Here is a 23,590-nt window from a genome sequence, read left to right as displayed (position 1 = left end):
AAAAATTAATGTATTTCATAATCCCAGATATTTTTTTATTGAAAATCCTTCAGTAGGCCTCATTGAAACTGTATTTGAAAATAAAATGCAAATGAAAGTTGCCCACTGGAGATATTAACACCTAAAATTTGGTTACATTCTACCACAGAAAAGTATGGGAAAATTTCCTGCCAAAATATTTACACTATAAACAGTCAAAAAAATATTTCACAATACTGTGAAATGTACTGTAATTCATGGATACCAATATTTGTGGATAAGGGAAGACACACAAGTTCGTGGATTCTTGAATTCATGGTAATGATGCTTTTAGTATACACATCAATGGCTATCTCCTTTTCAATGGGAACTAAATTTTGTGGTTTTGCTTACCAACGAAAACCATGAAAATTAGTACCCCAAAAACAAAAGTACTTTCAGAGAAATGAATATAAGAAGGCCCTAATAAATGTATTTGGACAGTTTCATTGATTATCTTCATGAATTACCCCCTGCCTGGTTTTTAGACAGAAAGTTACTTTTCTTACTTCAGCTATATCATAAATGCTAAGCTTTGTTTATAATGTCAGTATATCTTTACAAATGTTGGTTTTCAAACTTCTTCAGTGCTTGTTTTGTTGCAACATGTAATATTTTCAAGTTTAATCACGTAATTGCATGCATTGTCTTGCAAGGCATTATACATATTATACTCAAACTCCTACAGCAACCAAAATCAATCACAACTTATGTACCATCTATATGAAGCAAAACAATAAATTTGAAATCAATCCATCCATTTGGAGCCAATTAAGATAATTGTGACAAGATTCGAATGAACAGACAGACAGAATGACAAAGGGAGGGTATGACAGATGGACAGGGTGATTCCATAATATCGTCCACTCTTTGAGTGGGGGTATAATCAAGTACTACTGTGGAAGAGTAAACAAGGGAACCAAGGTTATAGAACTATTGTTTGTGGGGAACTAATTTTGTGGGTGGGCCAAACCACAAAATTAGTTCCCAACAAAAAAGAGATTTACATTGATATGTATACTGAAAACCACGAATTCAAGAATCCATTAACTTGTGCTTCTTCTTTAATCCACGAAAATTGGTATTCATGAATAACAGAACTTTCTCAGTCTAACAAAAAAAAATAACAATTTTGGCTTGAAGCAACTGACATCCTGGCAACTTTAAAACAACAAAATGTTTGAGATATCAAAATAATGACTTTCAAAAGATAAACAATCAGTAAAGATAGATACCATGTAAATCAATAGATAGTCAATGCATTTCAACTGCTCAAATACAACTGCTGAAATATACATGATATACCAGAAAACTTGAAAAAGTGTTTCCCTTGACTGTCACAAATGACTATGTGTTCTTAGATTTTTTGAAAGGGACTGAAGTCTGCACTTTTTAGCAACTTAATTGTATCTCTCAACTGTTCAATAAATGAAAATTTCACTATCATCTTTTAAAGCTGATGAACCAAATATGTTTTGTACATTAGGGTGTGGCCCTCTTCATAACCTACATAATTATACATTGTACATGTACAATCCTTATACATGTACAAGTTTTTGTTTTTTACGTTGTTTTTTGGTTTCTAGTTGTCCTTTTAACAGCGAAGTGAATAACAAAAACATAGGTATGATATTGCCAACAAAGGATGGTGATTCCATTGATTTTTTTTTTTCAGGTAAAAATTTTTGTAATTTGACCCCTATGTTCTATTTTTAGTAACAGTGGTCATGTTTTTTAACATTTCAAAAATTTTAAATAATCAGTTTGTGCAGGATAACCTTAGGAACAACCATTCCTATTGGTCAAGCAGTTTCAGTGGAGAAGATGTTTGAAAAAAGTATTTTCCACAATTTTGTTGTTTTTTGTATAGAAAAGTGATTAAGAAAACCTTTTTTCCCTACTGTTCATATTCTTGCTGCACATTTTTAACTTTTTACTTGACCAAATAAAAACAATCTTCTAATGCAATATTTAATATCATAACGAGATATTCAACCTGTAAATAAAATCATAAAATGAATTAAGGCACCAATACTTTCAGACTTATATATATATATATAACAAGACAGTAGGTTATGCATTTTAACATATTATTCACTGCAATAACCTGCAGAAAAAAATGTATTTACACACATCAATGTTTTTCTTACTTTCTCTTCAAAAATTATATACAATTTAGCACTAAAAATGCGGCAAAAAAAGTTTTTTTATGCATAATAAAGATTGTTCTGATAAAAGAACTGCATGTGTGATTCATGCTGTTTTTTAACTTTCTTCCGAGCATGCTCTCTTTGAACACTTATCATATGCACATGAGGAGTATACTCTGGGAACTTCTCAATGAAGTAGTTTGGTATTTGTTTACGAGTGTTATTTGCCCGGCTTCGTTTGTTAGCAAACCATGACCTCACTTGAGAAGCAGAGATTCCGCAATTTTCTGCAAGCTCGTCTTTTTCTTCCTCTGAAGGATATGGGTTACACAAATGTTCCTCATACCACTGATTCAATATGTCACGAGCCTGATTCGATATTTGTTGCTGACATGGCCGATTTTCGTTCGGAAACTGCTTGCGTTTTCCTTTATATTTTAATTTGATAGGATGCTGATTTCCTGAGATTGACAGGGTATTGAAACAACGAACACGCTTATTTGCCATCCACTTTTTCACTTGTTTTTCACTTAATCCACATTCCTCAGACAACTGCTTAACCTCTAGATCTGAGGGGTAAGGATATCGAATGTGACTATCATACCATGAACTAAGAACAAAAGTTGCTTTAGGTGTCAAAAGTCTTGTTTTAGACTCACAATTTCTACCTGTTACTTGTTCATTGTCAATGTCTTTATCTGTATTTGGCACATTTTCTAAATTTGAAACATCACTGAGAGTTGTGCCCCTTTCTTGTTCCCCTTCAGCTTCCTGTCTTGTAGGTATATAATCTTCCTGAACAGTCTGATTATTCAAACCAATGCTGCTGCTGGTTTTAACATCTTGCTCATGAACAGGTGGCTTAAATAAGTCATTGTTTTTAAAATATCCAGAAAAATCCAAACCTTTATGAGATAATCCATTCTTTTCCTTTAATGCTTGGTTTTCAAAATCCAAAAATCTCACAACAGAATTTGAATCATCATTTTTTGAGTCACAGTTTTGGTTTATATTTTTGACTTTCTCATTATTACTAGGAAATTCTGGCAAGCTCTCATCTGATAATATCCCGGAATCATGACTTGGAATTTCTGGTGTTCCCCTGTCAGATCCACGATTACTTGAACAACTACTAGATGGACTGACAGTCACAAGGCCAGAATCATTTGCTTCATGTCTTTTCTCAAATTTGTCAACTTCAGCATGAACTTCTTTAATCAAACACAGACGCATTTTATCACATTTTGAATTCACTGATTGTCGTGCAATGTCAGAGAGTCCTGCAGAGCAGAGTCCTTGGTAACGTGACACCTCAATCTTTCCAACTTCACAACTGTAATTTGACTCAAGCTCTAATGCCCTTGAGGCTAAAGCCTGATCATTACGTACAGATAACAGTCTTTCCTGCAGTTTTAAATGTAGTGAAAACACAGTAGCTCCATTGTCAACAACTTTTGGACCTTTCAGTGGAGTAGAATTCCATGTTGTGTTGATCAAATTTGTAGGAATCTGCATGTGAAGACACTCTTGCACTAGTAAACTCTGTAAATCTTGAAACATTGGGTTGCTTTTCAGCCTCTGAAGGTACAAACTGTCATTTGGTGATGAGACGGTTGCAACACGATTTGGTCTCAGCTTCTCTACACTGTTGCTCAAGTCTAAAGGTCGTTGCTGATGTAGAGGGGACAAGTAAGTAGGAGAATAACCAAGGGGTGAAGAAAAACCAGGAAATACGGGACTGGTCCCAGTGGTACTGACTGCTTGTAGCAAGGTTGATGGAGATAGGAAACCAGCTCTTTCTGGAGTAGATGCCAATCCATCATATAAATATGGCGATGTCTGCTGCACTGCACCATAGTGTCTGTTGTAAGGAGTAGTAAATGTCCTGTAATCCATTTCACCAACAGACTTGAATCATAACATACAAATGTTCTATATACTACTTTCACTTTGAATCTGGAGCAGGCCTACTTTCACTTTTAAAATGCTGACCGAACTGTTAATAGTGCACTGCTATGTGTAATGTTAACTTGTAGAAATACTTTTTAAAACTGACTAACATTCAAAGTTTCACAGGTTTTAAATCCTGTGACTTCTCAACAAACACGCCTCAAAGAAGAGTTGCTCTACTGAATAAACAGTGGCACCCCTAATTATCATTGTAGCCAGATTTTGTTTTGATAAAAATTAGCAGATGAGTTTGGATCTCAATGCAAAGCCTTTCCTTAAACAGATTTTTACATTTCTTTATCTGGTATGATGAGGCTCTTATCAAAACAGCTACCTGTTAAAAGTTAATTAGTTAATCTGTTTGATGTTTACCTACAAGTTTTAACCAGGTGTAATGCACAGGTATGGAGATAATTATTAAATAAACAGGTAATCAGTAACCAGCAAAGGTATTAATTGATAGGACAATTGAATAACATATGTTTCTCAGTCTCAATATCAAAACAACATAATGGACAGATAATGGAATAGGGATCATTAGCTCTAAAAATGAGCAGTCTCTGCCTACAAGCTTAAAAAATAAAACCATTACTCGATGGAGTTTATCATTGTTATAAGAAGAGATTGTTGAACATTATCCTTATCCATCCCAAGCTGCAAAAAAAGATATTTTAAGATTAATATGGTAAAATGCAAATAGTAAGGTACCGAGAAGTTTGAACAATTGTTGTAATACTCAGTAGATGAGTGAAAAGTTCCATTTGCAGATTATCTCAAATAAATGCTTATGATTAATTTTATTCATTTTTATGTAATATCCTGTTTTTGTATCCTGCTTGTAGAATAGAAAATGTACAGGCAAAGAAAATAAGAAAAAGCTTGCTAAATATAAAGGAAATACAAGTTAATAAATGGTGCTTATGTTTAAAAAAATCTGTACATTTAACATTGGTGTAAAATAGAAAAAAAATATTATGGAAATGCTATTCATTTTGCTGGCATATTTCAGCTATAATTTTGTTCAGCTAGTATACATAATTTGTAAAGTTCAGTAGCTATTTGAGAATAAACTTAACATGGCTTAAGTCAGTTGTGAAAGAAAAGATAGACATAACCAGCAAAAGGTCCCAAAATCGGTTTCCCATTTTTTCCACCAGAAAAGAGTGAAAAAAATATGCATTTTATAAAGACTTTGCTTGATTATTTACCAAACTTTATTGTTTTTTTAGTATTGTACATTGTGTAATGTGAAAAAATATAACTTAGAAAAAAAAAACAATTTTTTTAAGGGATGCTTAGACCAAATTTCCCTCTTGATCCGCATTTGCACACAAAAAATGATTATTATTTTATTTTGTTAAATTATGGAAAATTGTTATATTGAAGTAGAAAAAAAAATCTATCCGAACAAAAAATGTATTTCAGTGACTTTTCAACTTACTTAATTTTCTAAGGAAATTTTCCTGACAGTTCAATGTCTTTTCATGATTAAGATATATAATTCAAGATTAAATGCAAAAAGAGAACATATATATTAATTACATATAATACCAAATCAAAGATAAAACAGATAAAGTTAGATTTATCTTTAAAAAATATATATTTATCAGTTTCAATTTTATCACTTCACATTCAAAATCTACAATAAAAAAGCCCATCAAATCACTCAGAAAACAGAGGCACATGACCCAAGCCAACATCAAAGAGTCCAGGTTAATTACAGGTAAATCAGGTAGACAGGAGGTGTTAATTAGTAAACATCAAAATCTGGTAATGTGTTGTAAATCTTAAGAAGGGATTAGGAAATGCTCCAAATTATCTCCCTTTATCACAATATATTAGTGTGATTTTATTCTATATATCTATACAGGACTGTTTATTTACCTTGAGAAGCAAAGTCCATTAATATAATATGTAAAATATTAGTTGAGTAACAGAAGTCAAAATGGTTTATAAAATGTTTATCACAGACTTTGATTATTGTGAGTTCTTATTCACCACATGTAAACAAACATACAAACAAAATAAACACACTAATAGCTGTCATCCAAGACCTACTCTCTAACAAATGGAACACCCTTTTCAGATAAACCTGCATCCAAATTATCTAAAGGGGCCATTCAATAAATTCTAAAAAGGAGAAAATCAATTCTTTTCTCCTTTTTTTTATTTGTACTCTGTTTCTCATAAATAATTTCAGAGAAACTATTTTATCAACAAAAAAAATAGTAACCACTATTAAAAGCATAAAAACTATTAATTAAGTGTCAGCCTTTGTAAGAATCAGGCAGTAGGTGAAACATAGTATGGGAAAAAAACCATCATTTTGATAGTGTAAATGGACTATTTGCACCATGAAAATCAAGGAAAACAGACAAGATTTTCCATATCATGCTGGACCAATTTCTTTGAAATGCACTGAAAATGAACATTTCAAGGGAAGATAACTCTGTCAGAAACCTCATTTTTCTAAAATTCTATTGAACAAATTTTTAGCAAATCCAGTGATGCAGAGATCAAATAATAATATTTTCAAATAGAGAAAGCATCCTTGAGTGATATTTTATTGTCAGATCAGTGGGGTTTTGATATGAATGTTTCTGATTCTTCCCATTTTGCCTGACTCTTACAAATACTTACACTTAATTAAGACATTTAAATTAAATATAAATGAATGCTCTTCATCTTTACCGATTGATGGTAGTATGATTAAGCTAACGAACAATTATTCCAACATTTTTATGGATCACATGTAAATTCCTCTTACTTAAAACATTAAATGTAAAGTCTTGGTTGGATGTATAGAAGAATCTACAGTCGAACCTCGATTTGTCAAACTCGGATTAGTTGAAATGTCGGATAACTCAAACTAATTACAAAGTCCCAGCAAAACTCCCCTTACTCCAATACAATTTTACCTCGGATGACTCGAACTCGAACTCGAATGAATCGAAACCTTGAATAACTCAAGGTAATCAATCAGTCCACTCAATAGGACTTCGAGGTGACTTAACCCTGATGTCTCAAAAGTCAACAAATAGTCAGAAAACTGATTGCTTTATTGTAAACCATGCCCGAAGTGTGTTTTAACAACAATTATCGTGGCTTTTAAAATTAATTTGTTGACACTCTTTATAGTTTGATCTGTTTATTTAATTAATTAAAAATTGCACATTTTTAAAAGAAACAAATTTTTAAATTATTAATAACACGTTGGAATTTACACTAACAGTGATATCGGATATTTTGATATTTTGAATTCTTTTTTTTTAAATACAGCTGAATTGGAATGGTATCTTACTACTTAATGAAACATCAAACACACAATAGTACAGGTATTTCAAAGACTACATTTGTTTTGCTAATGAATTTGAAATTTTATCTTAATATTGTAGAGCACATTGTTTGACGATACTCCTGAGTGTGAATCAAACAAAGCAGCATGTTATGAACTATGACGTTTTTGATATAGAAAAAAATATAAAAAAAACACTTGGTGCCATTCAGTATTTCAAACACGGTAACAAAAACATACAAAAAAATATCTTCCGATATGAAACGCATGGCATTACGAAGTACCGTGCAAAGTGAAGTACATGTACATGTACAAGCACATCAAATGCTGTAAATACAGAAACAATCATAGACCAAACTACTAGTAATTCCAGTTTATCCTCGACCTTGGATTACTCAAACCTTGGATAACTCAAACATTTTTGCATGGTCCCTTCGACTTCAACTTAACGAGGTTCGACTCTATCAGCTACCTTAGAAAAAAAAATACAAAAATGAAAAAGCAATTTATTTTTGTACTTACTCGTTGCTGTATCAGGAACCTGCAAGCTTTCAGACACGCTTCCAGTTCTATAACTGATGCAGGTTTGTACTAAAAAATACAACCAAATATTCATGAAGGAAAATTAGTGATAGGAATGAAAGCACTTTTTCAATGAGAGAACAGTCAAGGGAACCAAGGCTATAGCGGTAATCTAAAGAATGTAATCCAGGGACAAAGACCAGACATGGAAAACAGACATACACAACAAAGAACACAAAGTAACTAAAATCATATATACAAAGTAACAAAAACAACTCGAAACTCCACTAAAAACTGGGAACATGAACCAGGTGTACCGGTAGGGTAAGCGTCCTCTGCTTTACTAGAAACTCCCAACAAAATATGAAGTTGCACACATTGTTGTGATATGCATCACCATCACTTGCACAAATTGATATCAGAGAGCAACCAAAATTGCTTACATCATATTTCTTATCTATATGAAGCCACACACTAAACATTTGAAAATTTGGACAGGTAGATGGACGGATGGAATGATGAAAGGGCAGATGATGTACAAACAAGGTAATTCTGGATATACCATCCACTTGTTGAGTGAAGCTAATAAATTGTTTCAAGCATTTTCAAGTTGACCGAAGACAAATGGATACATTGAGAGATAAAAAGCATCTGTTATAACATGGATAAGCCCAAAAATGATTTACATTTGCTTTTGTTAGATTTTAACATAAAAACTTAGATATACATGTCAACAAAATTTTCTATATTATGACCATAATATAATTTTTTTTCAAAATTAGAATACATTGTTTGTCCAAATATAATGTACTATCAATATTTGACAAAATATAAAATGTGATGATAAGAATACTACTTTCAGCATTTGGTTTATTTAAACAAAAGGCTGAAAGGTTGTTTTGAAAAGGATTCAGGCTTACACCTTCTCCAACCTGAAAACTTGTTCAAAGGGGCCACAACAACACTCATGTCAACCCTGTCATCTTTCTGTTTTCCAAGGATTTATTACTTTTATTGTAGGGCCTTACACAGCTTATAGTATACATTAAGGTGTGTATTTACACTTACTGAGGACCATTAAGTGATCTCTGAATGTATCTAGTATTTTGGATTTAGGTAATATGCTAATACATTTCTCAAACTTCACCATAAATGTTCTTTTTCTTGTGGAGTTAAAGTGAATAGTAGCATCCTTTGTTTCAATGAATTATACTATTTGTCCCATTAAGTATTTCTACCAAATGAAATTTCTTTCAAATTCTTATAATGGTGGACATACAAGCATTTGATCCTTATAGATTTTGCTAAGTCCTACCTTGCTGTAATTAAGTATGCATTCCCTATACTTGTCTATTATATCATCTGGATTCAGTGCTGTTTTAGCGACTGGATCTACCACTTCCTGAAGTCCATTTGCAGCTGTCAGGTTGTGCTTTAAACTACCTGAACAAATTATGTCATAATTAAGAATAGTGACTATATGAAAAAATATGAAAAAAAGTCGTCCAAGAGGAAGTTATTTGAGTTGGAAAATAGAGGATACGTCCATTAATCCTATGTCAAAAATTTTAAAAAATTTAATCAATAAATTCATCCAACTAATATTTGGCATTCATTTGTCATGTGATATAACATAATCTCAAAAACAAGGGTACCATTTATGCTCCAAATACTAGAATCACAGGCATTCAAAGTTAACTTTTTGGTTCTCAGGCCATGAATCTTACCTGCCCTTAATTTGCTGTCCTTATTCATAGAAGAACCAGGTTTTACAGTCATTGACTCAACACGTCTCAACGTTGGACTTTTTGGCCTTGGTGTGACCAAAATTACGGATGCACAACACAGACCTTCATAACAAGCTGAAATAGGTAAAAGTAGACAAAGAATACATTTATGGTGATATTTTCACAATTATTCCATTTTTCATGTAAGTGGACAACAAAAAATGATCAATGTTCATATCATTCTTATTAGAAAAGATTTATATAAATCTTAAATTCAAGAATATTTAATTGTTGGTTAAAATATTGGATCTTTGGGTTGGTTGAAGTCGAATAAACCATGAAATGGTGTATGTTACTGGGTAAACCGATCCAAAGTTTGTTTATATATAATATTCTAACCAATAAATGAAAACCATTCATATTACAATTTAGAAAAAAAATAACCAAACACTACAATGTTCTAGGACTCCTATTTCCAATTTTCTGGGGCAATTGAAATTTGGGTCAGGGAAAGTTAGGTACTTAGTTACACTTTCCAGTGGCAAGTTGAAAACTTCACATGCTGTAAGGATTTGTTTTGTTAGGAAAGCAGTCATTGACTGTGGGAAAGTTGATTTTATATGGATTTTTTCCCAAGGAAACCTCAATTTCTAAAAAATCCTAGAACACAGCACTGATTAATTTTCTTAGTTGCTAATTTTGATGGATTCTGTCAGTTATCTGTGGGTATCAATTTTCACTGTTTAAAATAAAAGACATGTTTCATACAGAAGTACTGTAAAATATCAAAATTTATTTAGTCAATAAAAGCAGAAACATATATATATTCTGTTTGGCCTTACCCCCAATCCACAACCAATCATTGACAGATTTCAGGATATCTATAGCTGTTTCATAGTGAAGAATTGCTTCCCCAGATATACCTGCCTGGAGACAGAGGTCTGCTAAATGTTTACGTAACCGACCTTGACATTTTTTACGAAAAGATCTGTAATAAAACATTAGAAATACATGTACAGGTAAAACATGAAACACTGTTTTTTTTTTTTGTTCAAATTACGAACTACTGTAAGACCAAAAAATGTCTGTTTCCTGTTACTACCTAAACATTTTATGACCATTTTAGCTCATGAACTGTTAAAATATATAGATTGTTTCCCCACTGACTCAATGTAAAGTGATTTTGAAAATAAAATAATTTCCCTACCTACCTCCCCTATTTATCTTTGCTGGTAGCAGGAAACAAGATTATTATTTTTTGGCCAAAGTGAAAATTCATATAAACACACATACAAGCTATTTTTTTCAAATGTACCCTAATATTATTTTTCAATAGAGATAGAATTAGTTTAACAATAATTTATTCCAAATGTGCCCTGCCAAATTCATTTCATACTATATGTACACCACACATACTATGACAGTAATCTATATAATATAATTGGTGTGGCCTAAAAAATACAGACAGAAATGAACATGTATACAAATACAGCTCCAGTGTATTCAACACATTGTATTTGTACAAATATTTGAAGATGTTGCTAAGAACCATGCAGAAAATAACAAGTTCATTATTGTAAATTTTTTAAGTAATTTTTTTATCTAAGGAAAGCCACAAATCTGGTTCCAATGCTACGGTAGGTTTGACTAATGTTCTTCATAAACAACTTCAAAGATATTGTTTGTCTATTAAAAAACTACATGTTACCATGTGCCTCATCTATGTGTCATTTTTTTTTTATTGAAACTGTACAAAATCATGAATTAATGTAGTTAAAACGATTAACATAATTAATATTATAGAGAAAAGTCATAAACAATCAATCTGTGCAGAACAGAAACACCATATCCTACCCTTCAATTATCAGCTGGAAAAGGCTCATCTTATTTCATGTAATAGGGATTAATTTTGAGCTATTTTTTTAACAGGTTTTTTGTCCTTAATTTGGAGGTAATTTAAGGGAAATATTATCACTAACAACTTACTTTGTGTCTGTGTCTAAACCAACATAATCCTTCCTCTCAAATGGAGCACACAATAACTGCATTCTGTCCAAACGTTCAAAAGACCTGTCCAATCTTTTTCCATCCAAAACAAAAAATATGGATGATATAAATTCTTTCAACTTTTCCTCTAAGTCAGGACAGTCATCAATACATGGGAAAAACACAACTTCAGCTCCAGTACTCTCTTTGGTAAGGCTGTTGCTATGGGGACGAGTTTCTGGTTCAGTTGAAGGTTTTAACTCTTTCGTTTTTTCACCATCAATGCTACTCTCTGTAGGACTGAGGTCAGAGGTTACACCACTGTCTTCACTGTGAACTGGTGAAGTTTTACCACTTTTCAAATACTTCCGTTTATCTTGCTCTGACAATGGTGAACCATCACGATTCATGCCAAATATAATCAACCTTGAATTAAACAAAGTTTCTGAATACTCCTCTTTCACTTTCTTGTAGGAGTCAAATAATTCCTCAAATTCCTCAAGGTTTGAACATTCTCCGATCGATACAAGCCCAAGGATTTTACGATGAGCCTGAAAGTCACCCCACTCATTGTTTTCTATAGGGTATAATCTTTTATACTTCACATAGGCCCTCCTCTTCTGCCCTGGTATCCCAATACAGTTACATCTATGAACTCTATCCCATGCTCTATTGAATGTTTTGTTGCTGATCAGGGTCCCTGTTTGATTGACCAGGACAAGTAGATGTTGATGGTCCTCTGCCACTTGGTTATAGTCAATTATAAAACTCATGTTGGGCTTAGTATTAACATTTTATCTGAAATGTGAAAAAAAAACTTCAATTTCACTAAGTACTGTGTCTTTGACCTACATGTACTAACCCCAAAATTAGTCTGTGTATAAAAAATGTTTTAATAATGAAGACTGCAAAATAAACCAATAACAGATATTTTTTGGACTAAATCATCAGTGTACATTTGTATAAGTTTTGAATCAATATTAAGAAAGTATGATTTCATAGATATCCATGATTCAGATATCGTTATTGTAAACACTAATTTTTCTTCAAGTACGATATTATGGCCTAAAAAAATACTTGTGTTTGCACTTATCTTAATGACCCTAATTTTTTGGTGCCTACCCTAAAGTTCTTTTGGTTATTTTTTGACAAGCACTATTAGTCTGAATGTATCTCCAACACAATCCAGTAAAAACTTATGAAAAAAATTGCCTATCATCTGACCCTAGTTTCTTTGTAGTATATACAAAACTGGAAACACAGGCATTTTTTTCTTGGCCTCACAGGTCAACAGTTAAGCATTAAAATACATTGTGTATATGCTACATTTGTAGCTTTAAAGGTGGATTTCCTTCATGAGATTTTGCTGATGGGTCTTTTTTAACACAAATGATTCCAGCCAAATAAACTCCATTTGTTCTAGATTTTTAAAATAGTCCAAATATGCTCAGTAAACAGGTTGCAGAGACAGATTCATCGTTACCATGGACACAGTTGGGGTAGAAAAATGCATTTTTATCACATTTTTTTCACTGAACGCTTGATTTTAATTTGAAAAATTAGTACTGAATTGTAGGGTCAGAAACCTGCTAAATCCATAAAGTTTAGGTATTGAACGAAATTTTATGCTATTTGGCAAAAGTGTAAGGCCTCTTAATTTTGCTTTCATAGGAGGCTCCTACCTATTCAAACCCTCCTCCAGGATATCTTTTTTGGTCCCCAACCATGCTAAATAATTGTCACTTTTTTTCCTGTAAGCCTTTCTGGTCAAATTAGCCAAGAAATGCAGTGAAATTCATGGTTAATGCTATTTACAAGCCCTATATAAAGGGGTAAAAACTACATGAATGTTTCTTCTGTAGTGTTTCAGGTTTCACCTGCCTCATACTAGAAGTAACCAATTTAATATCCCTCTGCTTTTAACTTACTTGGACGACATGCTCAGCTGGTATAAATACACAATTTTGGTTACTGTTGTTTATGCTTGTTAGAGGAAAGATTTTTCTTTCTACTTATATATTGTTAAAGCAAATATTTAAATATTTTTTTCTGCAAAGATGCTTAGGAACTTGATATATATGTAACAGCTCTGTCAGCGTCTGTAATGTTCAGTATAGAGTAAGACCCTTTTGTGTTTAGTTGATGAGGGATCTCAGTAAACACTTCCATGAGGTAGGGCTTGGGTAAAACAAAAGAACTTTCCTCACAGAAGTGCATATTGAGCATTCTCCACACATGCTCATCAACTCTCCCACATTAAGCACAGGGATGGTCTATTCATCTTTTCAGTTTTTTTAGAACAGCTTCCTTGTTTAAAAAATAGCAGGCTATTCATGCCAAAGTGTTGAGCAATAAGGGCATGGATAGTGAATAAAGGAATAGCAAAATTAAAATATGGAGAAACTGATCCGTTAAAACCACCGACCCACCCCCTCAATTATGCTGTCTAAACACATCATCATCTCGGTTTTATGTCATGCATATGTCATAGTTTCTATGTTACGTAAAGGAATTATTGTTGCTCAAGGAAATTTTTTCTATCTACAATCGTTTATCTGACAAATACGTTAATTGATTTGAGGGATCATACAGTACATACAAAAATACTGAACAAAGTTTGTCGTCAGCTAGAGTTTTCTAGGATCAGAACTTCATTTCTCGATTAAATCTCGCAGATGCACGAGACTTTTTGCTTTTCGGAATTTGCTTCGCATTTAGAATTTTCCTTCAACTTCCGCTAAAGAAAAAAGTGATGATTTGTGTAAGGATTAATTGAAATTTATTTTTCTTAATGAACAGTTACCGCATTGTGTTATACAAGGTACACAAGTAATCATTTGATGTTAATTACACTCGTTTTAGCCCTAACTTTCTAATTTAAGTTTCTAGTTTTGCGGTACAGCCACATGTCTCTGAGATATTTGAGAGAACCAAGTAAAGTGCTACTGCTAGTGGGTTTTCTGTCATTGTCTAGCGACATAGATAGATAGATAGCTTTATTCAGATACAATTTACAGGACAGCATCCATTCATTAAATACAGTCATACAATATATAGTATACTCTTATGACAATATAGTATTAAAACTTGCCATGAATGCATCTATTAAATGTTAAAATTTAATTGGTAGCCTTAAAAAGTAAAAATTAGGTCGATGTCTAACCTTGGATAGCCTATTAAAGCTTTTCAGCTTATTTATAATGGGGTCCATTAAATGTACCCAAACTTATTTAGGGCTAAAAATCAAAAAGCAACAAATTGACCGACGCAAGACTTAGGCAGGCTTTATATTTATATATTATTAAATAAAAAAATAAAAGAAACTTTTTTAATTCAGTTTTAAAACTGTTCACATTTTTTGTTCTCTTCAATTCTAAAGGGAGACTATTCCAATTCTTTATAGCATTATAATAAAATGTATTTGAAGAATGGCAATTAACCGATGGAGTAAAAAAATTGAATTTACTTGATCTTGTATCATAAGTATGAATGTCTGCCATTTTCACAAAATTGCTATTCATGTACCTTGGGCACTTATTATAAAAAATTCTATGTGCATGGTTTAGACACATTTGTTGTACTCTTAAGTTCAACATTTAAAAAACCAGTTGTGAACAAAACAGGATAATCAACTCTTTTCCTGTGGTCAAAACCATTAATAAATCGTACAATTTTATTTTGCATAACCTGAAGCTCTCTTTTCAGAGATTTATTTATACCACTATACCATGACGAACATGCATAATCAAAATGACATTGTATAAGGGCCACACTCAAAGTCTTCCTCGCATTTTTAGATAGACTTGCATCCAAACATACATATAATGTTTCAAAGGCATGTGCTTCAAACTTTCTGTTTTTAATTAAGACCAAAAATGTCTAGTTTCCGCTATCTTAATTATTCCAATTGGGATTCAGTTTGCCAAGCTGTTTTCTGATTTAGCTGTTCACCGACCAATTAGGTGGCAATGAAAATATGAAAAAAAAAACAGCTCTGAACACAGAAACCCAATGGAATAATGAGCTACCCTACATGGCTACAAGACTGTGCACTCTATTGTGCCTACCCTGAACATTTTATGGCCAGTTTGGCATATTGAATGCATGATGAATTGGACCATAACGAAATCGGACTACACATTATCAAACCACAGCGGGATCAGACCAGTATAAATAACAATAGCAAGGCACAATATTATTGTCAATAATAAACACTTCATTTAAATGTCAATTACATGTATCATCATGAAAGTTCTTTTTAATACCAAACAGAAACTCGTTCGTTGCTGGGTCCATACACTTATGCCACATTCACTCAGTAGACCTAAATCTGTAATGGTTCTGGTATTTGACCCGTAAGCTGTGTATACATCAAGGACATAACAAGGGTACATGTTATTTGCAGACATAGTAACAAAAATGTACAATATTTCTATTATGATACATGTACATACAAACAAATAGATGTATATTCTAGCTGATTTGATTTGCACTCGGTATGGTAGAACTCGGTAACAATATACATACATGTGTGCACTTTAAACTAATTTTCAATGTAACCAAGAGTGCTGACCTACTTGTGTTATTGAAAGAAAATAAGGTTTGAAATGAGAAAAAAATTCGAACTAAAACATGAAAAAGTGGAGAGGTGTTGTCCTTAATGTACAACATTGCTGAGTTCTATCTTAGTATGTGTTCTACTTATACATATTCACATGATAACAATGACGGTTGTTTTTTAAAACACCTAACATTACAGGCCTTTCATTAAGAGGCAGTACCAGGTACTTTTATTCCTCTAAACCACTGAAAGGTACCTCCAGAATATTAAAATTTCATACATTTTTATTAAACAAAATGATGAAAAGTACCTCCTACAAAAGCAAAGGTACCAGCATTGCAAAAAATTAATGAAACCCCTGCATTACATATGTATTGTTTAATCTTCAGTAATATTATTAACTCCACATGTAATGTTTCCAAATAAAAATATCTTTTTGTTGAAAGGTATGTTTATATTATTTGATAGTAATCTTGCATCTATGTCTTGTAACTTTTTAATTTTGTAAATTTGAAGTATATTACTATTCCATAATAAATGTTCTATTGTTTCTGGTTCTTCTTCACAGAAAGCATTGATCGAATTTCAGAATTTTTTTCGCTAGCTAAATTTAGCAAATACTGAAAATTTTCACTTGCTAAATGTAAGTTTTTTGGGTTATTTCTGGATCTAACCTACAATGTATATGACATATAGAATTCTACTAGCAAATTTTAGCGAGTGGTTACAATTTCTACTAGCAAAATTGAATTTCAACTTGCATTTAGCAAGTATTTCCCCTTAATTCGATCACTGAAAAAGTACAATTTGGATTATGTACTACTCCAATTTTATTTAAGAATTTATTGGTGGTTAAGATATAATGGTTAATATGATATTGAACCATTATAGTTGTAGTTCAGTATTTTATTGTTACCAAAAATGGCAACTTAAAATAATCGTTCCACTTCAATTCTTCAAAATTTAAATTGGTTACCCATTTCTTTTGGCCATTGGGAGTTGAATCATTTTTGATAAGAACCAAATACATTTCTTTAGTTCCCTTAGTTCTGTTGAAAATTAGTGTACAAAAGGATATGATACAACAATATAATCATATTTAAATTTTGTTTTTGCCTTCTTTTAGGCAAAGACAAAGCCATTATATTCCATAATATCATTGTGAATATTAAACTTATCTTCCATCTATATCTACAAATGTATGTCTTGCAACAAATTTTAAACTACATTATAATTCCATAATAAATGTTATACTGTTTCTGGTTCTTCTTCACAGAAAGTACAATTTGGATTACATGTATTTATTTTATTTAAGAATTCATTGTTGGTTATACTGGTAATATTATAATTGGCACATGTTCACTTGTGTTTGATGATACGATCTTATACTTAATCTGCATTACAGTAGTATCATTTTCTTCAAATAACTAATTAACTTCTCTATTAGTTTTCTTATTGGTGATTTTTTTATTTTAAAATGTCTTTTAATGCCTTGAACAAGTGCAACACCTGCAATATCTACCCTGTTAATATTAACTTTTACTCTTTATTGTTTAATTTACCTAATTTAAATGCTGGAGCATTATTTGTAAGATACATGTATATGTGTCATTAGAACACGCTCACATCAATTTTTTTATAATTCTAGTCTGATTTTGTCATGGTCCATTTTTGTTTTGGTGTAAAATGTTTAAGAAATATGTTCTACTGAAAGTATGCCAGGTTAGAATCAAAATGCAATGAGGAAGGCCTTGGCCATATATGTGACTTATTTCCCATTTCAAGAAGTAGACTTCATGCTGTTTATCATTTTTGCCAAGGTAAGTGTTTTTATCAGTTGGAGCTCAGGCCATGGACATTCCAGATATTTATAAAATTATTTGTCAAACAGTTCTGGGTTTTGCATAGAAAGCAGGGTTTTATCCCAATCTCTTCAAATGGAAGTAGTTTTTTTTTAAATGTCCAAATAGTTCCATGTTTAGTACAGGTGGCATTTTCAACAATTTCTTTTCAAATGTCAGTATGATTAATTTTTGGACAAATTTCTGTACATTTAAGAGCGAATTCGCTATAAATAGTTGGAAGTTCCAGCAGTACCACACTTTAAACATGTCTTGCAATTTAACAGTTGAAATCATGTATGTGTGATGTACATGAACAAGAAGCATGATTTTGTCTTATGATGTCATTGAAATTTTGATCACTATTATAACTTGCACCTGAGCATACCTCTTTGTTTTTAACTACACAATCATTTAATGTAGTTGTGGAACAGATGAAATAAGAGTTCAGGCCCCATTGCCACAAAAGTTAAAAATAATATTTGTATAGTTGTGAACTTTCATGGTAACTCCAGTCATAGTCTATGAAAGAGTAATCAAGGGAACCAAGGTTATAGTGGTAATCAAGAGAATGCAATCCAGGGACAAAGACCAGACATGGAAAACAGACATGCACAACAAAGAACATAAAGTAATTAAATCATACATATGAAAATGGTTTTAAATTGTCTCAGACTCATGAAATGTTTAAAGTTTTGTAGAGATGGGGCCTGATCTCTTTCAAAAGCAACAATTTATGTGTCAGTCCCTGTAAGAATCGGGCAGTAGGTGAAACATGGTATGAAAAAAATCCGTCATTTTGATAGTGTAATATTGACTATTTGCACCATCTGAATCAAGAAAAACAGACAATATTTTCCATGTCACGCTGGGCCATTGAGTTACAATATCATAGAAATGCACTGAAAATGAACATTTCAAGGGCAGAAAACTCCGTCAAAAACCTACTTTTTCTAAGATTCTGTTGAACAATTGACCAATCCTGTTAAACCGATGTGAACCATTACCTGGGATAAGCGACCATGATACAGTCTTCACCAACTCCAAAATAGCAACAAGAAATCCAAAACCGACAAAACGAAAGATCTATTTATGGAAACGAGCAGATATAGATGGGCTAAGAACAGCAACAATTGAAATAGTAAAGAATTCAAAGAGCAGTTTAATGTCAGAAGCCAGATAGCAGATATGTGGAACTTCATACAGACAGAACTACTTAGGATACAAGAGGAACATGTACCATCAAAAATGACATCATCAAGGTTCCACCAACCATGGATCAACAGAGACGTTAAAAGAGTAACATCACAAAAGAAAAAGGCATTTAAAATAGCCAGAAGAACAAAATCAGAGAAAGACTTCAAAAGATATAAGAAGCTGAAGAAAACATCACAGAAAGAATGTAAGAATGCCTATGCCAATTATGTCCATGACATCATAAGCCCTGACATCAAAGGAAATCCAAAGAAGTTTTACAGTTTCATCAAAAGAAAAAAATGTGACCACATAGGAGTATCACCACTGAGAAACAAAGATGGCCTAACTTACTCTGACAACAGTACAAAGGCAAATATACTCAATAATCAATTTTCCTTCGTTTTCAACTCCAATGAAAATAAATCCACCATTAAGACAATGAAAAGTGATCCATATCCATCAATGACCAACATTACAGTCACAGAAAAAGGAGTACTTAAACTACTATCAGACCTCAATATTTACAAAGCAACTGGACCAGACATTATCTCAACCCGATTATTAAAGACACTAGCACCAGAGCTGACACCACTATTCACCATCTTCTTCCAAGCCTCACTAGACCAGGGCAAGATACCAACTGACTGGAAGAATGCCAATGTAGTTCCAATATTCAAGACTGGGGACCGTAGCCAAGCATCCAACTACAGGCCGGTTTCACTAACAGCAATACTCTGTAAAATGCTAGAACACATCATCTGCAGTAACATCCATAAACACCTGGAGCAACATGCCATCTTGACAGACGCACAACACGGATTTAGAAAGGAAAGATCATGTGAATCCCAACCGATACTAACAGTCAATGACCTGGCCAAGAACATAGATGACAAGGGACAAATAGATCTAATCCTACTAGACTTTTCTAAAGCCTTTGATAAAGTACCACACGGGAGGTTATTATACAAGATTGACCACTATGGCATCAGAGGTTCAACCCTAACCTGGCTCAGAGGCTTCCTAAGTAATCAGCAACAAAAAGTTCTCCTGGAAGGTGAATGCTCAGCAACAGCTCCAGTCCAATCAGGAGTTCCGCAGGGGAGTGTACTTGGACCGCTAATGTTCCTCATCTTCATAAATGACTTACCAGAATATGTATCATCTGCCAACGTAAGATTATTTGCTGATGACTGTGTCCTTTACAAAATGACTTGAATGGTTTACAACAATGGGAGTCTGACTGGCAAATGGAATTCCATCCTCAAAAATGCCAATTATTGTGAATTACCACCAAAAAGACACCAGTCAATGGCCAATACAACATCCATGGTCATACACTTGAAGAGGTAGACTCTGCAAAATGTCTAGGAGTGACAATCCACAAGACACTGAGCTGGAACCATCACATCAGCAACATAACAAAAAGAGCCAATTCCACCAGAGCCTTTCTCCAGAGGAACTTGCTTAGCTGCCCTAGTAACACCAAGGCACTCTGCTACCAGACACTAGTCAGACCATTGATGGAGTACTCCTGTACCATCTGGGATCCTCACACGCAGGAAAACATCAGCAAACTAGAAGCAGTACAGCAAAGAACAGCACGCTTTGTTATGAATGACTACAACAGGACCAGCAGTGTAACATCAGTGCTGCGGAATCTTAAATGGGAGCCCCTACAACAACGAAGAGCGAGATGTAAAGCCATCATGATGTACCGTATAGAACATGGTCTGGTTGCCATACCACCAGGTGCATATCTAACATCAAGCACAACCAACACCAGACGGAACCACCAGTTCAGCTATCTCGTCCCATTCGCAAGAACAGAAGTATTTAGATACTCATTCTTTCCGGACACTATAAGATTGCTTATAAGAAGACTATATGCTTTTGACATGCATGTTTCTGATTTTTCTCATTTTGCCTGACTCTTACAAACACTTACACTTAGCTTATTCAATAGAATATGACATAACAATTTACCCAATAGTATTTACAATACAGTACCTATACAAGTGTCATGTAAAAAGTGTCCAACATTTATTTTCTTTTTTCTAGGTATTTTGAAAACCCAAATTATTTTTGCTCCTTTTTTCAGATCTCTTGAATCTATGCTGGATTTGATTTTTCCATGGAAACCAATGACAGTGTGGTTGCCATAGCAACTGACGTCTCAGATGTAGTTGATGTGGAGGCAGTAATCGTGGATAATGCTGTAGGAGTTGATAAAGCTGTAGAACCTCAAGTGGTGTATGTTTTGTCCAATCCTAAACATGAAAGGTATAAAATAATGAAAAGATGTACACTACAGTGCAACCTGTAAAAAACATACCATTCTTGGGCTTAAACTATCGGCTTCAGTTTAAACAGGCGTTCTCTACCAAGGTTTAAAATACATTTAAACTGAGATGAAAATTTTTTCTGATTTTTCAGAATTTGGTTTGGACTGGTTTCACAAGGGAGAAATGCATATAGAACTGAGTAATCAAAATTGAATGTAGAAAGTATCAGTGTATTGACTTGAAATCACAAACATTTATGGACAGGACTTAGAACTGGGGTTAACATAGAGACTTTCCTAGTCAATACAGTGTAATTATCTCAACACTGCAATCCTTATCAATGTTTATTATTTATAGCACATAATTATTATTGTATAATCCTTCTGTTGGATGCTGTATTTTATGCAAAGGTTAAAATGTTGGTGTAGCTACATGTTAAGTGTTATATACTGTCAGTGACTGTATTTCATCCATTAATATACTGAAAATGCATTTTTCATTGTCTCAGAATAGAACTGCAGTATGATAAAAACAGGGAAATCTGCAACAAGATTTTACATTTTAGCCTTCATCACAGAGTATGTGACATGTATATCATATCTCTTCTCTTCAATCATTTCTCTCATTTGATCAGATCTTATTGGTCCTAACAATAAGTTCAGACATGATTTTCTTCTGCTTTAAAGCAGAATTCTGCCTTTTCAATTCTACAATTTTCCATTATGGTTCTTTTATTTTTTAATTTATGGGTACTTCTGATTTCAACAATTTCCACTTTTTTTATTGGCTCCATAAAATCACTCTGTAAATTACAGCAGGATGAAAATGACTGGTTCCAATTTGATTACAAATCTATGTTGGCTACTGAAAAATTTGAATAGTTCTTTTCAAAGATTGAAATATGCCTTACATTATACCAATATGTATTACTTCATTACCACAGAACACCTTTGTGATCTTTTGGACAGTCTTTCAAGTTTGAATAGCACCAATTATTCATATTTTTAAATTTTTTTAGCCAAGAAGGTGAAAAGACAGCACCATTATCTTTCATAGCACTGGTACCTAGTACAGAAGAACAGATTGCTAAGGAATCAGGTGACACAGGGGATGATGGGAATTTGACATATGTTGCCTTGGTACCAGATTCCACCCACTATGCTCCTCCCATTACTTCACAAGATGAAGATAGTACATTGACTTTGAAAGAGCTTACTGCCAGAGAGAAAACCAAGTTGATTAAGAGAGCTCAGAGGCAGAATACAGACTTTAGGTACCTAGAAAGTAAACATTCTTATACAAACAAGCAAACAGTTGTCTCTTCTTGTTTATTTTACAAGCATTCTTAAAAAAAATGGTATTTGTTTACATTGAAAAGATAATTAATTTATGCTTACATCATTCTAAAGGTTAATGTACACAACACAGAAAAGTATAAAGCATCAAAATAGAATTCAAAATGATGCACCTCTTTTGTTCTGATTACAATTGAAATTAATAAAAAATATCTTTTTTGTGTCTCATCTAAATAGAGACAAGGAAAGGGCTAAAACTAGAAAAACTATGCAAGAGAAAAGAAAAGACCCTGCATACAGAGAAATGGAGCGAAAGAAAGACAGAGAAAGACGTAGACGGTCAAGACTGAATAATAACACATTAAGGGAAAAAGAAAGAGCAAGAGACAGAGAATATAGACGAAGGGTCAAAGTTAAAGTGGTTGAACCTTCAAAGAGCACAGATGACTTAGACTCTACATCACTTGAAAGCTTTATGAATGAAATGGATGAAAAATGCCAATTACTTATAAGTTGTAAATCAGATGACTGTTCTGAAGAGAGTATTTATAATTTTCATAAAAGTAACTTTGATGAGGATTTACATAATGGTGGTTTCAATAGTGGAAATGATAGGTCAGATTTGATCAGTCAATATGGAGAAAGTGTCCTCCAATCAGACATCATTACAGAGAAAGATGGTGAATCTCGAACACTTGGAAACTACATGCCATTTATAACATAATAATTGTAGAATTGTAGAAATTAAATTATTTGTTACATTTAA

The 23,590-nt window shown here is 33.0% G+C and overlaps 3 protein-coding genes across 6 annotated transcripts in view; 1 reads left to right on the top strand and 2 right to left on the bottom strand.

Annotated features, from left to right (window-relative positions):
* LOC148597859 (trafficking protein particle complex subunit 9-like) overlaps window positions 1-14,346 on the bottom strand; it is a 37,735-nt gene extending 23,389 nt beyond the window's left edge. The window contains exons 1-6 of one of the 2 annotated variants that reach the window (XM_088560187.1): window positions 14,248-14,346; window positions 11,649-12,446; window positions 10,505-10,650; window positions 9,663-9,797; window positions 9,251-9,378; window positions 7,936-8,004 (exon numbers count right to left, since the gene is read on the bottom strand). In XM_088560187.1, the coding sequence (XP_088416313.1) occupies window positions 7,936-8,004; window positions 9,251-9,378; window positions 9,663-9,797; window positions 10,505-10,650; window positions 11,649-12,421 (1,251 nt within the window). In that variant the 5' untranslated portion in view covers window positions 12,422-12,446; window positions 14,248-14,346. The remainder of the gene's footprint in view (window positions 1-7,935; window positions 8,005-9,250; window positions 9,379-9,662; window positions 9,798-10,504; window positions 10,651-11,648; window positions 12,447-14,247) is intronic. The other variant, XM_088560186.1, reaches the window with a different exon arrangement.
* Window positions 2,141-4,066, bottom strand: LOC148597860 (uncharacterized). The gene has a single exon (XM_088560188.1). It carries the CDS (start codon window positions 4,062-4,064, stop codon window positions 2,226-2,228), a length of 1,839 nt encoding a protein of 612 aa, XP_088416314.1. The 5' UTR covers window positions 4,065-4,066; the 3' UTR covers window positions 2,141-2,225.
* On the top strand, window positions 14,342-23,590 carry LOC148597858 (uncharacterized). 3 transcript variants are annotated; one of them, XM_088560190.1, is made up of 4 exons: window positions 14,342-14,409; window positions 21,346-21,527; window positions 22,548-22,802; window positions 23,062-23,590. In XM_088560190.1, the coding sequence occupies exons 2-4, from the start codon at window positions 21,379-21,381 to the stop codon at window positions 23,546-23,548; spliced, it is 891 nt and encodes a 296-aa protein (XP_088416316.1). In that variant the 5' UTR covers window positions 14,342-14,409; window positions 21,346-21,378; the 3' UTR covers window positions 23,549-23,590. The 3 variants fall into 3 exon arrangements, with proteins under 3 accessions (XP_088416316.1, XP_088416315.1, XP_088416317.1); XM_088560189.1 differs by having other exon boundaries at window positions 14,369-14,469; XM_088560191.1 differs by lacking the exon at window positions 14,342-14,409 and adding an exon at window positions 20,874-20,996.

Source organism: Perna viridis, chromosome 14 (genome assembly GCF_037379345.1).
Source record: "Perna viridis isolate PV_CMFRI_1.1 ecotype Kerala chromosome 14, ASM3737934v1, whole genome shotgun sequence".
Classification (NCBI taxonomy): domain Eukaryota; kingdom Metazoa; phylum Mollusca; class Bivalvia; order Mytilida; family Mytilidae; genus Perna; species Perna viridis.
Note: the sequence above shows the minus strand (reverse complement) of the source record. Positions and strands in the feature narration are given on the sequence as shown.

Bases quoted from the DNA above. Each gene is read 5' to 3' on its own strand.
- LOC148597858 (XM_088560190.1), top strand. From the start codon at position 21,379: ATGGAAACCAATGACAGTGTGGTTGCCATAGCAACTGACGTCTCAGAT. The intron at 21,528-22,547 runs GTATAAAATAAT...AAATTTTTTTAG, and splicing joins TCCAATCCTAAACATGAAAG to CCAAGAAGGTGAAAAGACAG. The intron at 22,803-23,061 runs GTACCTAGAAAG...TCATCTAAATAG, and splicing joins AGGCAGAATACAGACTTTAG to AGACAAGGAAAGGGCTAAAA.
- LOC148597860 (XM_088560188.1), bottom strand. From the start codon at position 4,064: ATGGATTACAGGACATTTACTACTCCTTACAACAGACACTATGGTGCA.